Genomic DNA, 17,229 nt, shown 5'->3' with positions numbered 1-17,229 from the left:
CAGAGTGAGATCAGCAAGCCAAGGAGCATTCAAGGACAGCACAGGACAGGATTCTCCACAAAGGGTTCTGTACATGACATTAAGTCCTTTCAAACTCTTAAAGGCTTTATGATTCTGAGGTTTACTTTTTGGTTCCTTACTGTAAGTACTTATATGCAGAAATATAGAAAAATGTGTATATTTCATGTGTGTGTGAGCACACATACATATATATAAAATATACATGTTTATGTAACTTGACTTTGTATCTATAAAAATATTGGAATTGGTACTGAGGCAATGTCTAAGTTGGTAGAGTGCATACCACCCCAGAATGAGTACCTGGTTCAAATCTCCAGAAGCATATACTTGAAATTCTAGAGCTGGTGAGGTGGCAGTGTCCCAGGATCCCTGGAATTTACTGGCCATCCAGTCTAGCCAGTGGTGAGCTCCAAATTCCATGTGGGAATCTTTCTCAAAATTAAAATGAATTAGGAAAAGGAGCTGGGGGTGAATATGATCAAAATGCATTATACTCATGCAGTGGTTTGAATAAGAATGGTCCCCATAGGATCACATTATTTGAATGTTTAGTTTCCAGGGAGGGGCACTATTTGAGAAGGATTAGGAGGTATGGACTTGTTGGAGTAGGTGTGACCTTGTTGGAGGAAGCAGGTCACTGGGGTGGACTTTGAGGCTTTAAAAGCCTCCACCAGACCCAGGCTCTTTCTCTCAGCCTGCAGATTAGGATATAGCTCTGAACTAGTGCTGCAGACTCCTGTGTACCATGATGCTTCCTGCCATGATGATAATGGACTAGACCTTTGATAGTATGTGCACACCCCCAATTAAGTGCTTTCTTTTTGTGAGTTGCCTTGGTTATGGGGTCTCCACAACTATAGAAAGTGACTAAGACAATGCATATATGACATTTTCAAAGACAATATATTTCAAATAATTAGAAAATTTTAAACGTGGAGAACTGTCAAAGAACTCACTGGACATTGACCTCTGGTCTCCACACACACAAGTGTGCACATATATGCTTATACCCTTATATACAGATACACAGACACACTTAGAACACAGAATTAATGAAACAGACAAGATGACTCAATGGGTAAAGGCTTTTGCTGTCTACCCCTGCAGCCTGAGTTCAATCCCCAGAAACTCCGTGGTAAATGGAGACAACCAAACCCCACACCATGGCACTGGAGTGCCCACACACATACACACAAACAAATAAAGAAGGAAAAGAAAAGAACTTTCCTAAATGAATGAAACACAAAATGCCTACTTTGAGCCAGACACAAGCATAAAAATATTTTCACATAAGCCCTCAACTCTGCCACCAAAATTATAATGCCAGTGCTTTAAAGATTGCCATTGCCTGAAACTAAGCTTGCATGATACCTTCCCCTTAAAATTCTTTAATTATGAGACCACAGCACTGAATGACCTTGAGATCATCTAAGACAACCTCCCCTCCCCCGCCATGTTTTCAGAGGACTAAATGAAGTCTCGGCAGCCTAAGACTGGTGGCAGGACTGAGATGAGACAGTCACTCAAGGGGATGCTTCTGTGTCCTCATACTGCCTCTGCTAATGACATTTTACTAGGGATTTTTTTGTTGTTGTTGTTTTGTTTTTGTTTTTTGAGACAGGGTTTCTCTGTGGTTTTGGAGCCTGTCCTGGAACTAGCTCTTGTAGACCAGGCTGGTCTCGAACTCACAGAGATCCGCCTGCCTCTGCCTCCCGAGTGCTGGGATTAAAGGCGTGCGCGTTTTTACATTTTACTAGTTTTTAAGTAGGAATTTAATTTGATTTTTTAAAAACTACAATAATAGTAATATGTATTTTATATTATATCCTCATTTGTATGGTAGTTTTATATAATATTATTAGATTTTTTTTTTACATGAGTGTTTTGCCTGAGTGTATGTCTGTGTACCACGTGGGTGTCCGGTGCCCATAGAGGTCAGAAGAGGGCATCTGCTTTCCTAAAACTGAAGTTAGATGGCTGTAAGACCCTATGTGGGAGCTGGGAGTTGAACCCAGGTCCTCTGAAAGAGCAGCAAGTGCTCTAAACCTCTGAGCTGTTTCTCCAGCCTTATATCTTTTTTTTTAAATCAATTCATTTAGAATTAAATTCAAAGAAACTCATTGTTTTCTGTACCTTGGCAACCACCCAATCCCCCTCTCAGCTACTGATATTAACATTTTAGCATGTATTCAGAGCTTATTGTATGTTAGACAAGGAGTTGTTCTGTCAAGTTTGAGCCTGACAGTTGATTTGGCCAGTACAGTCTACTAACAGTGCTAGCTGCTCTCCCGGTGATTAGGTCAGCAGAGAGAGAGGGAAGTGTCTGCCAACCAGTACATTTTAATCTCCATGTAGCAGGGTATGTGCCTGAAGGGTAGAAACCCAGTGGACCCTTTTCTCCCCGAATGTGGAAAAAGGAAGGGTTTTGTTCCAAGTCGCCGAGGGAGCAAATGTTTGAAGAGGCCAGGACGAGCGCTCCTGAGCTCTGTGACGCATTCCTGGCTCTGGAACCTTCCCTTCTCCTGTGGGCCAAACTTCTCTCCCTCAAAAATGAGCTCAGATCACTGTACATCAGCACAGTCAAAACATGTCACATTTGATTTGTTTCCACCCGCGATGCTGCTATTCCCTGCCCCACAGTTGCTTTTAATTTAGCAATACAAGTATATATAGATACCGGGCTTGGCTTCAGCGCCTGCATGATTACTAATGAGGAAATATACTTAATGTCCTCATCAGTTGGTCATTCCAAGTATTTTTCATCACGCCAGGATGTTTTCTGGCATCGGTGCCACTTAGTGCAGTAACAGACCGCAACTGCGAGAACTATTGCTCACATCAAACCAGACACCAGCAAATGTCACTTAAATGCTAATGAGGTAGCCTTAAGACCCAACACGGCCAGCACATGGTAGGCTTACAGAGACCACAGCGTGAAGACTGTCAACGCTGGTTTCAAGAAGCTTTGGGGGAGGATGTTTCCCAGTTAATTCACTGGGTGGCATCAACCAGTTCCTACCGTGAAGGCCTCCAGTTTAAATGGTGAAAAGATTAGACCCGGTGCACTTCTGTGGGCCCTTCTAGTCCTCTTATTCCCAACCCTCCCATCGTTACAGCGGCTACATAGAGTTCCACTCTGAGTATGGACCACAGTTTCCCTGAGTGTGGTACCCAGACTGCCTCAACCACAAAGGACGGCAGTGTTTGCTTTAACAAGCAGGTTCCTCCGGGTTGCACCCAGACCTACTGATTTCAGACTTGAAAGTAGAAAACCAGAATAATCTTTAGTTTAACAATAGCCTCTGATGATTCTTTGGCATTGTAAGGTTTGAGAGCCACCAATGACAATTCAACTTTACTTTGAATGCCCCAGCTTTTCTTAGGGATGAGAAAGGATGAGCTATAAAATTTCCAGGAAGCCCTAAATTCACTTAACAAATACATAGGGCAGGGGCCCGTGGATGGTGGATCTGACAAAGCTCTGCCCTTAGAGAACTTATCTGCCAAGGAGAGAGAAAGAAGGTACTGGAAATATCACCCGTAGTGGGTTTGGTTGTTTGTTTTTTGTTTTAGTTTTTCTAGTAGAGGGACATTGACAGACCAAAAAAGGAGGAAGTTGGGAAAAATATATTCGTCACCTATCTTTTTCAGTACCGATTTTTAAAACGTCACTTTGCTTATCAGCACAGGTATGTGTATGTGTGGTGTGTGGACATGTTCCAGTGTATGTGGGTACTTGTGTGGGGTGACCATGCACATGGCTTGTGGAGTCCAAAGGCTGGTGTCTGGTGCCCTCTGTGGAGGCACGGTATCTCATGAATCTGGAGCTGGCCAGGTAGCTTCTGGGATCTCTTGTCTCCTCCACCTTTAGCAGGTTAGGATTATGGGTGGGCCTTCATGCCCACCTGAGTTTTATCAAAGTTCTTCATGATTACATAGCAAATGTTTTATACACTCCACCATCTCTCCAGTCCTAAAATGGCACACTTCAAAGCAAAGAACCCATGACTATGTTTACATAGTTTAACTTATATAAGGATCACATCTATCATCTCTAGAGATATAAAGGCTGAAAGAAAAGTAACATACTAAGAGGGTGGGGTGGGGAGGGAAGCCATTTCCTTCAGATAGTTCACATATTTATCAAGAGCCGAGAGTGTGATGCATATTCAGCTCCGTTCTGCTACTAAAGCATCACGTGGCTAATTTTCAGAGTGCTTTTCTCCAGTTGAATAACGTATAGGCCTGGGCCACTGCTGAAACCTGACCCCCACGGTTGCTGCCGAATGCAGTGTGCAGTCTGTGGGGCTTAAAGCCCCTGTCCATCTGCTACTGTGTGCACCAAACAATTCTCCTTCTAGGGGTTTTGTAGACGTCTGCATCCTGCCATGCTCCCGATGGAGAGGCGGCTACAGCTCTGACTAGAACTAAAGCCAGATTCTCGTGGACCAAGTGTCCTGATAGGCTGACATTAAGCATTAGCAGAAACAGAGACAAAAGTTCGTTAAAAGAAAATTTCTTTCTGTATTCGGTCTATGTTTCTGTGCCACAATCAATGAACAAATAGCTTTTAGGGTTTTCTTTGGCGATCTTAAACCACTGTAAGCAGGCACAGATGGGTTCCAGCTCTTCCACGGCCAGGTTTAAATGGCTAAGCCAGGCAGAGTATCTGGAATCTTTGGCCTGTTTCTTTAAATTATATGTTCAGAGGGATATACATGATTCTTCTCTCCCCATGTCATTGGGTGCTGACCCACCTGTTACTGGTAATTCAGGTTGCGTCTAGTTTGGGTTCCAGAATTTTGGGACTTGGACAAGAATAACTGCAGGTGAATCCAGAAGGTTTGCAGTTAGGGAAGCTGGGCCTGCTGGGCTTTGGTTTTGTGTTTTGTTTTTTTGTTTTTTCTTTTCTGAGCTCTATGAAAGTAAAGTTCACGCCCCAAGCAGGCAGGGACTGCTCTTACCATGCAGAAGGCATGAACCGTGAGCCCAGCAAGGCTTTGCCTGCAGAGAACCCTGGTGAAAACTGCATGCTCTAGTGACTTCTGAGCAAACACTGGAAGCAGAGCTGTGGTTGATCCACGAGCCCTGGTTTAGGGGAAGCCAATGTAGGGAGCAGTAAGCTGGGGCTCCTATTCTCAGTGAGGACTTTACAAGCCCTTTGGACTTTTCTTCCTCCAATCAAGCCACTATTTAAAAACAAAATCATGCAGGACTAGTGTCCTATTCTAGGCCACAGCATCATACCTAGTATGGCTTAGCAATATTTAGAAACTTTGAACACACGAGGCAGGAGAAACAGCAATTAGCTAATCTGTTGGGCACCCAGAGGCTACAGCAGGCATGGAGCAGCCGCTATGCGATTTGTCTAGAGATACACGTTGATCTCTTTTCTCCGCTCTCCTCCAGTAAAGAGAGTATGTGTTAAATAAATAAATATTGTGGACTCACCAGGGTCTCATGGCCTTTTCAGAGGTCTTTCAGAAGCTGCCTCTGTCTCCTGGAGTTGTTCCCCTGTTTCATGATACCACCCAGGATCTGGGGCCTCAGAAAATCCCAGGCAAACTGTGGGATTGTTGGGAAAAAAAGGGACGCAAGGCTAAACCAAATGCTACAAGATCTTAGACAGTTAAGGTGAAAATTAGAAAGCTTTGGCTTCTAATACAGCACAGCCCACACTCAATAAATGTGGAAGGTGAGGGACGGCGACACTGTTGGAACTCCTTATCAGTGACTTCACTGAGGTCTGCTGTTTAACTTGCTGCTCTACCTCGCAGGCCCTTCCCATAGCAAGGCTATCACAACAGAGCTCTAAAGATGTTATTATCCCTACTCCATGGAGAAGAAAACTGGGCCCCAATACCATATTTCACAAATTAGGGGCCCAAATAAAACCAGGGTTAAGGTCCATGGGCTCAACATCCGGCGTCTGTATTTTTATACCTTACTGTTTCTGGGGGAAGCTAACTTGTAGAATCTCCCGCTCTCCACTGGGGGCAGGTTTTACAGGTGTGCCTTGTTGTTCATTGACGGCTGGCTTCTCATCAGCTGCTTCTCCTCCAATCAGCTCTGGGCTTTGTGGCAAACGTAGGTACCCACCTTGACTATTCTTGTGCTACAAATAAAGTCAGTGGGGATGTAGTCCAGTCGTAGAGCACTTACCTGTGCATGTACAGGTAACGTGTAACGTGTACATGGCTGTGAGTTTGATCCTTTGCATCAACCCTTTCCAGAGCATTTCAGGGGTGCTGAAAACTAAATGCCAGAGCCTTAGTCATTCTGTGTAAGTAGGAAACTACATTCTCCGCTAACATCAGACATCTTAACTAACAGGCAGCCTGTAGGCCCAGCACGCAGGTGGCAGAGGCAAGAGGATTGCTGCACGTTTGAGGCCAGCCGTGGCCCCATAGTAAGACCCTGTCTCAAAACATAAAAACCAAAGTCAAGAGGCACGTAAACCCCAGCTTACATTTGTCACTTATGTAACCTGGGAAGGTTCCAGAGCTTCCCCGGGCCTCAGTTTCCTTACTTATAAAATAAGGACCCAAATCCCTGTCTGGTGAGGATCAAGGGGGCAGGGCTGCAAGGTTATTCTGCACTGTGAACACTAGGGAAGTGACACACCTGTTCACATTGCATCTCTCACACCTCTGGGCTGTTGCTTTTCCTTCATCTTCATTGTGCTGCCTAGATCATCCTGCCTGATGCAGAAAAAGTTCTGCCTCCATCGAGTCAGGCAAATGCCTTTACCAGAGTAGCCCAAAGCTTTGGAGAGCCCTGCTCCCCTTCCTTCCCCTCCTCCTCCCCTTCCTCCTTTAATGTTGTCTTTGCCTCTTCTTCTTTGCCTTCTGCCCCCATGTTCCTTGGCCTGCGCTATCTAGTATGTCTTTCTGTGATGATGAACACGGACCCCACCCCCCTTGACTTTTAAGTACCTGAAATATGGCTAGTGTGATAAGAAACTGAAGTCTTGATTTGATCTTCTTTTGATTAATACAAGCAGCCACAATCCCCAAGTCTGGTGGCATATAGCTGTCTGGGCTCTGCCACGCAGGAACTCCACCACCACCCACCACATACAATTCCAGATTTATCTCATAGAAATCCATCAACAGCAAGCAAAAATCAATCATCTTTTCTCTTGCTGGTTAATTGTGTGGTTTTTTTTTTTTTCACACTTCCGTGTACATTAGAATCGTCAGCTCTCATAAGAAGCAGCCTGTTGGACCCGCCCCCAGAGTTTCTGATGAAGCAGGCCTGGGGTTGCTGTTTTTTAGCACAATACCAGGTGCTGTTGATGCTGCTGGTTTAGCGACGAAATCTCTGGATCCTTATTGAGACCATCTTTTTGGGAGACCGCAATGTTACAACAGAACCCATAGAGCCAGAAGTCCTACTCAGACCCAAGACCCTAGGGCCGTGGTTCCCATGAGGCTAGTGGTTTTTCCCGTGGGATGCTCTGTGGTTTCATCTGTGGAGCTTTTAAAGTTCCCAGTGGGTAGACCTCACTCCAGACCCCTTAAATTGGTCTCTCTGGGGGGCAGCACTGAGAACAGGAATGCGTCCTAAAGCTCCCCAGATGATGTCAAGTCCCTGACTGATGGGACTTGAAGGGACTTCTGTCTGTTGGATAATAAAAATAAAGTCATTTTATTTTATGTCCCAGGGTCATTGGGGGGATCAGAAGATGCTGTGGATGTTAATGGGTTTTATAAAGGGAGGTAGGATTCAGGCAATGACATCTAGACAGAGTCATTCTCAAAAGATGGCGCCATCCCCATGCAGTCAGGGTAATGCTCTCTATGCATTGCCTTCCAGTACTGTCCCACTGACCAGGCCACTGCAGGCACAGATGCCGAGCACGTGCAGCAATTCTACAACCTTCTGACGGCCTCCATCGACGTGTCCAGGAGCTGGGCAGAAAAGATCCCGGGATTCACTGATCTCCCCAAAGAAGATCAGACATTACTTATAGAATCAGCCTTTTTGGAGCTGTTTGTTCTTAGACTTTCCATCAGGTATGTTCTATTATTTTATCCTCCCTCGGCCCTCTCATTTGTAACAGCGGGGAGTTTGTTGACCAAGCAGAGATGAAATGTATTCAGACGTTAAAGCACTGAGCAGTGGGGGATAGAAAGAACGGTGGAGTGGCATAGGACTCCGGGTACCAGTCTGAGGTCTAGCGGGAGTAGACACAGCCAAAGGCTTTGAGACGAGTATTGACTCACTAGGAACTCAGATCTTTTCTATGCAAAATAGAGGATGGCTTTTGTGGTCACTCAAGTTTGTGGCTCTAGGACTGTTCTTGGGGTGCAGATGCTATTTGTGGAAATTCTGGGTTTGCTTTCTGAGTTTCTGTTTCACAAGTGACTGTTGCAACATTCCTGAAGTGCTTTAGTTCCACAGCTGAGTTCTTGGGTCAAAAGATTTGGTTCACTCTAATGTTCAGTGGAAGCAAACATGAGGAGTACATGAATTCTATTTATCATCTACCTACCTACCTATCTACCTACTTATCTACCTACCTATCTACCTACCTACCTACTTCTCTACCTACCTAACCTATCTATCTTTTATTTATTCGTCTATTTATAGATAAATAGGTCCACTAGGTAGCTTAGCCTGACCTTAGATCTTGAGCTTGGAATCTTCCCTGCTCCAACCTCCAGGGTGCTGGCACCCAGGTGTGCACTGCCATGCCCAATAGGAAGTGATTTTTCAAATAGCTTGAACTTCAGACCTAAGCTTCTCTCCACAAATGTCCTTCTTAAATATATATTAAAATTATTAATTAAATATATATAACATTCTGTCCATCTGCCCTCTATAGAGAGGATCCCAGGGAGAGATGGGGCGGAGTTTGTGGCTAGAGTTTAGCTTAACTTGCAGCCAATCCAGTGCACGTGAGAGCTGGTAGAGACCTGCCTGACATCTTAGGCATGTTGCGAAGGATTACACAGAAGATAAGCCCCACGCAGGTGGACGCCACTCTTCACCAAGCTCTCTGCATAGCCTGTCTCCAGGAACAGCACATCCTTGGTGCTCAGTAAACACCCACCGAGTGAGGGAATGAATAGAGCTATTCTCCCAGAAGCACAGTTAGGAAGACACTAGCTTGTGAGTGCAATCAACCTAGAGAGAGAGATGGAGCAAGACCTTTTAAAGTTAAGGGAAAGCTGAGATTAAAGTCAGGATCCCACGGAATTGAGAATAAGTTATACCTAATACTCTCTGAATCCTCTTGTGTGCTAGGTTCTGTGCATGGGCTTTCAAAAAAAAAAAACCTTCATTTTATTTAATTCCCTGTGCAACCTTAGGAAATTATGATTAAATTCCTGTTTCATAGATAAGAGAAAGGAAGTCCAAAGAGATGAAAGGAGGGCTCAAGGTTATCCTGCTAAGACATTACGTCCAAGAAGAGATTCCAGGGCACCTTTTGTAAGAGAGAAAGGGGGTGGTTACAGACACAGTATAAACTATTGGCATATTAAGAAACAGCCCTCTCATGTTCTGCCACCCTTGACTCTGTGATTGGCATTGGAGAAACTTGTTGCTTTGAATTTACATAGTGGAATTGTCGTGTCTAGCCTTGGGCCTTATCAGCTCTGGCATTGAAGAAAATAAGGGAGAAGCCTTGACTCTGGAGCCCCAAAGAGAAGTCTCCTGTTCACTGCAGAGAGGGGCCATTGTCTGACTTTCCTTCAGGAAACCTCATAACAAAGATCTATTCACCCCAGAGAGGGGATCAATAGGCCAAAGAAATGCTTTCATCCAAGTGCAGGACGGTGAACCTTTTCTGGGCTAACATGCGCGTATATGAAGATTTAATTACGGGAACGTGGGTGCACCCCCAGACGTGTCACCAAAATATCACACCTCACATGGATAATGACCTCGCAAATGTTGCCTAGAAGGGCACTCCCTTCAGTCAGTTTTCTGAAATATTTACTTTCTATAAACGTCAACACCTCCCTTGGCTACATATAACAGGGTGGGACAGTATTAAGCACTTCTGATTGTATAAGGGCAGGAGGGAGCCAGTGACTGTAATCTCAGGTAAGGCTCTCATGACCCTCTTCTTACTCCTGTGAGGGAACCCTACTGGGCCTGTGAGGGACTCCTGTGACCCCCACAGCCCTACTCGGCCTGATGTTGTGAGGGACTCCTGTGACCCCCACAACCATAAAATTACTTTCATTGTTACTTCACAACTGTAATGAATCGTAATGTCCAATGCGCAGATGGTCTCAGGTGACCCCTGCGAAGGAGCCACTCGACCCTGCCAAAGGGGTTGCAGCCTACAGGTTGGGAAGCATTCTCCGCATTCTACCCCAGACAAGCCAGCCGCTGATTCTAGCACTAGACAGCAGAGGTGTCAGCCCTTGTTCCCTAAGGACATTATCAGGGACAGACAGATGGTCAGGTCGTTCATTCCCAGGAGCTCACCTTTGCTCGTGACGGTGCCGCACACAGTTTCCCAGGCTGTCCCTTGCTGATGCTGGTCCTTGGGTGTTAGGATGTTGCTGTGTTAGCCAAACGGAGTAGACCTATTTACTGTGTCTCTCCCTCTTCTGCCCACCCCCAGGTCCAACCCTGCTGAAGATAAGTTTGTGTTCTGCAATGGACTTGTCCTGCATCGACTTCAGTGCCTTCGTGGATTTGGGGAGTGGCTCGACTCCATTAAAGACTTTTCTTTAAATTTGCAGAGCCTGAACCTTGATATCCAAGCCTTAGCCTGCCTGTCAGCACTGAGCATGATCACAGGTAAGGACCAGCGCCCAAAAGTCAGGAACCGTGTCCCCTTTTCTCTTGCCTGTGTTCAGGTGGTTTCTGGGCTTCTTTACAGCTAACTAGGAAAATGGCTGCCACTATGCTGAAGTCCACCAGGTCTGACTTGGTTAAATAAAGAAAGCACACATGCATAACTTACTCATCCGAGTTTGTAGGAGAGGGGATTGGTACAATTGAGCTATCATCAAAACCCAATTGATCTGGTGCTCTGCTGGCAGTTGACCTAGCTACTTCAAGGCTGTTTTTACACAAGTTTTCCAGAAAGATAATCTTAATCACCCTGACATCCCTATGGACCCCTTCCCAGTTCTTGCCTCGAGACCTAAAGTAAACCAAAGAATTGCAGGCATATGGAAGACAGCTTCACTTACTAATCCTGACTCGGAGGGAATTGAGAAAAAAAAAATTATTTGTCAAAAATAAAAGCAACTCAACTGCACAGTTTTTTAAAACGTTCAAAAGCAGAAGAATAAAATTCATTCAGTTTCTGGGGCTGAGGCACAAGCTCAGGTAGGAGAGGACTTGCCTTGCAAGCACAAAGACCTGTGTTCAATCCCCAGAACCCAAAAAAAAAAGGGTAGATGTGGTAGCATGTACTTGCGATCTCAGCACTGAGAGACAGAGACAGGAGGATCACTGAGGGCTTCATTGGCCAGCCAGTTTCACCTCATTGGTAAGCTCCAGGCCAAAGAGAAACTCCATCTCAAGGAGCGTAGGTAGGACTCCTAAAGAAGATACCCAAGCATGTCCTCTGGCCTACATGCACATACACACACACACACACACACACACACACACACCATGAAAATACATGCACATAAAAAATGTTCAGTTTCTATGTTACTGTACTCTTTCTATGTACCCATCACCCTGCGCTCTGGAGGTGCTGGTCTGCCCCCACCCCCCATCATTCATCCTTGAAGTTTCTTATTAGTTTGCATCTGGATCCATTATACTGGGGCCTGGGGAGATAGTGACAGGATCTGAAGCTCACCCCCATCTTTTGGGTCAGACCCAAGACCAGCCAGACTGATTGTCTGAGGGTCCAGTTCAGACTGGATATGCTCTTGGCGAGAGGAAACATTTTCCAGGTAGGTAGGGAGTACTGTGATCTCAGCACAGCTGGCCTCTCCTTTCTGGTGCAGCCTTGCTTTGCTTAGTCCAGTGGTTCTCAACCTGTAGAGACCCCTTTCGGGGCAGGGAGCCTAATGACCCTTTCACAGGGTTGCCTAAGACTGTCTGCGTATCAGATATTTACATTACAATTAATAACCATTGCAAAATTACAGTTATGAAGCAACAATAAAAATAATATTATGAGCAGGGGTCACCACAACTTGAGGAACTGTATTAAGGGGTCACAGCATTATGCCAATTGTTCTCAGACTTCCTAACGCAGTTTGTCTGCATCTGCTTAGGTCACCTGTGAGCCAAAGTTAGATGCATGTGTGCGCCTCTAGAGGCCAGGCTGGTCATGTGCCTGACTTCTTCCTCCTGGTCTTTGGTCCAGGGTAAGAAGCTCAGCTCTTAATAGGGGCCATCACAGTCTTCCAAGACCTTGAAACAAAAGCAAAGACAGCTTCGGAGGTTATGGATTCCACTGTGCTTTCCGGTGTCATAGCAGAGCACCTAAAATAATCAGTGTTTAAGACCCAAGCCCTTGACTCCGAAGACTAAGGAGACTGGCCCCAAGATCACCTAGCTCTTCATCTCCATTTCAGACCCATTGCGCATTGCTGGGACAGTTAGACTCCCGGAACTGGAACATATAGAACTGGGTTCATTTACAAAAGATAAAAAATTTTGAGACTGCTTTAGCTTTCTACAGCTAACACCAGCTCACTGCCATGTCACTATGGAAATGGGAGCTGAATATATGTTCTCTGGTCTAGGGGCTGTCTCATGTGTCACTGGGTTCTCAGACGTGATGGCACACATCCCCGGAGGAGACAGAATGTGTAGGATGCAGAGGGTTGAGTGGGGACCCAGTGTCAAGAGATCGCAAACGAGGGAGCAGAGAGTGTTTCCAGGCTACTGTGGAGGGAATAATTATGGACGTAAATACAGTTTTCCTGAAGCGCTTGTGAATATGGCTATCCTAGAGCAATTTGGCAGGAAAAGCGTGGGCTTCCAGTCCTAGAAACTCTTTTATTAATCTGGAATCTAGCATTTCGTCAGCAAGGGCTATTGAGTAACGCATTTCTCTTCTCTGCACTTCTATTTCTCCATCCACGCAATAGGGATGGTAACATCCATTCCATAGGGTGGCAGTGTGGGTTACAAAAAACTAGGCTGCTGATGTAGCCAAACTGGGTTCGTGGCAGACATTAGATCTACTTATGTTCCTCCTTGGAGTGATGATGATAGAGGTTCACTCCAGCTGGGCTCATACAGGTCCTTCTCTTTGGAAACCTTGGCCAGTACGAAATGAAACTCATTGTCTTGAAGAAAGTCGGTAGCTTTATAAGGCAGTTAAGAGTTGGGCATGATGACTCACACCTATAATTCCTGCACTAGGGAAACTAAGACAAGAGGCTCATGAGTTCAAGTCTAGTTTGTCCGACATGGTGAGTTCCAGGCCAGTCTATCTCAAACAGAGCAGGGCAGTAAAGTGTGTTTGGTGACTATTTTCTTAGACACTTGAGAGACTCAAAGGGGGGCAGTGATTGCCAAGCAATTATGTTAGACTGGCAGTGGGCTGAGAGGTTTGTCTGTGGGTCTGTCCCACAGGGTAACTGCAGTTCCTGCCGTTCTTCCCGCCAGCCGTTAGAGAGCAAACCGTGAGAGACGCTGCAGATATCACACAAGCAGAATTTGCCTTCGAATCTCACGAACTCTTAGGATTTGGCATCTGGGGAGGGTTTGGGTTGCATGGAACTATTGGACAATAGGGGAAGAAAATGCCTAGAAAGCAATGCCCACTGCTGCGATTATCCAGGATCATTTGAGTGTGCCTTCCCAAGAGCTTCGGCCTCGCAGGACGCCTCGTAATCAGAAAGAGTGGTGGTGGAGCATCAGATGAGCCCTAGGAATGAGAATATTCTTCCAAAGAACTGTCTGTTCTGAAACCAGAGAGGAACTAGGAAAAGGGAAAAGATTTTAAACCATTAGCCAGCGTGGCTTCCAGAAGACGGCTTCAGGAATTGGATAGTTTATCCAAACATGGATATCTCCCTCTGATTTATTTTTCTTCTTCCTCCCCTTCTCTCTAATCCCCTTCATCAAATCCTGAGTGGTGAGATGAGATAGGAAACAATTTCCTTCTGATCATTCTCCTTTCCTACAGTAACAGGGTGTCCCCCACAGTTGCAGTTTTCTGGGTCCCCAGTTCACCTACCCTAACCATTGCCTCTTGCCAAAGTCGAATTCCTGGAGCAATGGGAAGGCTTTGCTTCTTTGCCACTAATGGGGTGCAGTGTGTTGCTGTCTGCCTACCATCCTCCATCAGAAAGTAAGTGTGGAATTATTTGATAAATATCTAGGTATTGGGGCCTCTCCATACCAGACTGTCAGTGTGTGGGAAAGAGAAGACGAACTGGGCATGCATCCTGCTCTCAGGACATTTGTAATCTACCAAGAAAGAAGATAAGGAGCTCTGTTCACAGTGATTAGTGTTTAGGTTCTTTTGTTTTGGTTTGGTTATTTGAGACAGTGTCTCACTATGTAGTCCTGGCTGCTCTGGAGCTCACTATGTAGACCAGGCTGGCCTCACAGAGAGATCTGGCAATCTCACAGAGATCTGCCTGCCTCCACCTCCTGAGTGCTGGGATTAAAGGTGTGTGGCATCACTGCCCAGCAGTGTGTAGGTTCTTAAAGGGACAAAGTCAGTGCAGAGGACATCTGGGTAATTGCTGCATTTGGGGGATTTAAGAACACTAGAGGTTCTGGTCATGAATGACTTCCCAAAGCAGTAGCATCTAGACATAAAGAGTATTCCAAATCATGGGAACCAGAGATCCAGGGCATGACCGTGAATCACCCCAGTACAGTTCTGGGGAAACTGTGGATGGCCAGATTCTTTTCTTCCTGTATTTAATCACATACACGACTGAGCAGAAAGATGAGAACATTTCACAGAGTCCAGGCTATGATTCCAAATGGCTACATGTTCTGGAGCAAGCACCCAGGCAAAGGTAAAGTCTCCTCTGGGAGACAGTTACACTGCCTCTGAAGGCAGCAGCTTGAGTGCACTCTCTGAGCTCTGGGAAAGTGTAAAGGATTGTCAGGGAAACTCGTTCCTTGAGATATTTACCTTGTGGCCTCAGACTATGAATTAACCTTGGACTGTAAGCTTTTATTTCCCATCCTGTGATTGATAAGGAAATGTGCTCAAACAGGTTCTTTAGAGTTAGGTTGTGAAGGAAATTTTGATACCCAAATGGATTTTTTTTTTAAATTCCCCAAGGCATTCCTTTCCAGACTCAAGTTTTCTGACAGGTAGTACAATGATTCCTCTGTCTTCTGTTTTTCCTGGTTCCTTAGAACATGACCTCTAAGACAGAGGAGGAAGAAAGGCAGATCTAGGGGACACGGTGGGATCAATAGTCGGCCGACCCTCCACCTGCCTTTCCAGAGCTCATTTGCTTACTTTGAATACCTGGCCATTCTGAATTTTCATCAGATATGGCTATGAAGCCACGTGGCAAAGGCAAGTACGAGTGAAATTTGGCAGAATAATATAGTTTGGAAAAGAAAGGGGTCAGTTTAAGGATCTGGAGATTGGAGAGCAACGTTCAAGTCTTTATCTGGCCACTTCTTAGCTGCATGGTTTGGGGCAATCCCTCATCTTATCTGAAAACCAGTGTTTTCTTTACTCACAAAGGTAAGGCCTTAGACCATTTAGGTTGCTATAACGAGAAAAACCATACGAGTAACTTATAGACAATAGAAATTCCTGTCTAGCACTTCTGGACACCCCTTCCAAGCACCCCCCTCCCAATACTGTCATATTGAGTGTGAGACATCAGCACATGAATGGGAGTAATACCACACAGACAATAACGTGTATTTGTATGTTTCTTATAAAGAATAAACTAGTGTGTAGCTCTACAGAGGGGGAAAATGATCCAACCCTTTACTATTATTATTATCCTAAATGTTATTTTCCAGTCAGAGCTAACTGTTCTCAGAATCTATGAATGTATTTAGCTTCCATACAATTGCATATATATGATACACTTGTTTATGCCTTCTTAGGGGCTTCACAAAAGCAGGGCGGTGACGCCGATATGGTGGCTTAAGTTCCTTCAGTCTTTGACTATGCAATGGTACATGCATGCTTTCCCTCAGACAAAGCAGTGGTTGGAGAAACTGTAAGGGAGTTCTGTTTTCATCCCTCCGCCACTCCATGTACTGATTGTGACCATTTGTCAGTGTCCCAGTTTTCTGTGGTGGCACGTGTTTCATCATTCAGCTCACATCAATGGGATTATATTTACTGAGCCTGGGGAGAGAGCCCAGAGGGAAAGGGCTCAGTGCAAGCATGAAGACCTGAGTTCAATCGCCAGCATCCATGCAACCCCAGCAATGGGAAGAAGGAAACAGAGAGAGAGAGAGAGAGAGAGAGAGAGAGAGAGAGATCCCTGGAGCTCATTGGATAGTCAGCCTATCTGAATCAGAGAGTTCTAGATTCATTCAGAGACTCGGGCTCTAAAATTAAGATCCAGAATGATAAAGCCTCCACATACATATGTACACATGCACCCACATACATACAAGCACATAAGAATACACACACACACACATTTCCTTCTGAGGCTCATTCTAGGCACCTGGAATATATACATTGGTGCCCATACCAAAGTCTTAGGGCAAGGAGGATCTCATTAATCTTTAAAATGTCCTTAGTGTCTGGCACATGACCAATATTAGTTGAATAAATGGCTTGTAAATATCAGTAAGTCTCTCAAATTAGGAAAGCCTAAATTATTTTTAGCCCGCCGTTGTTATTAGGAAAGAGTCTGACATCTCAAGGGCTGCCTAAGTTCAACTGAGATGAACTCAGTCGCTGTCTGTGGAGCAGCTAGCACAAGCCAGGTGACTAGTCCCTTTTCCTTCAAGAGTCATGGTTTGGAGAGACAGATAGCAACTCAAAGGCAGATCAGTACTTGGACGCCTCGACCTGACATGTGGCTTCCTGGCCGGCCAGGGTGGGTTCTGGGACGGCCCACCGGCCAGTCAAGGACACATGACATATCACGTGACACGTCAAATGGCGGCAGCACGACTCCCTAGAGAGAGGTGGGGCTTGGAGCAGGAAGACCCGTTGGGTGTTGGCTGTTCCAGTAACTGTCCAGTTTCCCTTCCTTGTTGGCTGGCACTGTGTTATCCCTAAGTTGGCCAGTGCCACAAGACCCTGCTCCAAAAGCTGGCTGGGGGAGGAGGTGGCCTGCTGCGGAAAACTGCCCATCTCTTTCT

General features: G+C 45.4%; 1 protein-coding gene across 1 annotated transcript in view; it reads left to right on the top strand.

Moving 5' to 3' along the window:
* Nr4a3 (nuclear receptor subfamily 4 group A member 3) overlaps positions 1-17,229 on the top strand; it is a 38,115-nt gene that overhangs the window by 14,608 nt on the left and 6,278 nt on the right. Inside the window, exons 6-7 of the mRNA XM_057790642.1 lie at positions 7,840-8,039; positions 10,607-10,785. Coding sequence (XP_057646625.1) covers positions 7,840-8,039; positions 10,607-10,785 — 379 coding nt within the window. The remainder of the gene's footprint in view (positions 1-7,839; positions 8,040-10,606; positions 10,786-17,229) is intronic.

This window comes from Chionomys nivalis, chromosome 16, assembly GCF_950005125.1.
Source record: "Chionomys nivalis chromosome 16, mChiNiv1.1, whole genome shotgun sequence".
Taxonomy (NCBI): domain Eukaryota; kingdom Metazoa; phylum Chordata; class Mammalia; order Rodentia; family Cricetidae; genus Chionomys; species Chionomys nivalis.
This window is presented reverse-complemented; position numbering and strand designations above follow the sequence as displayed.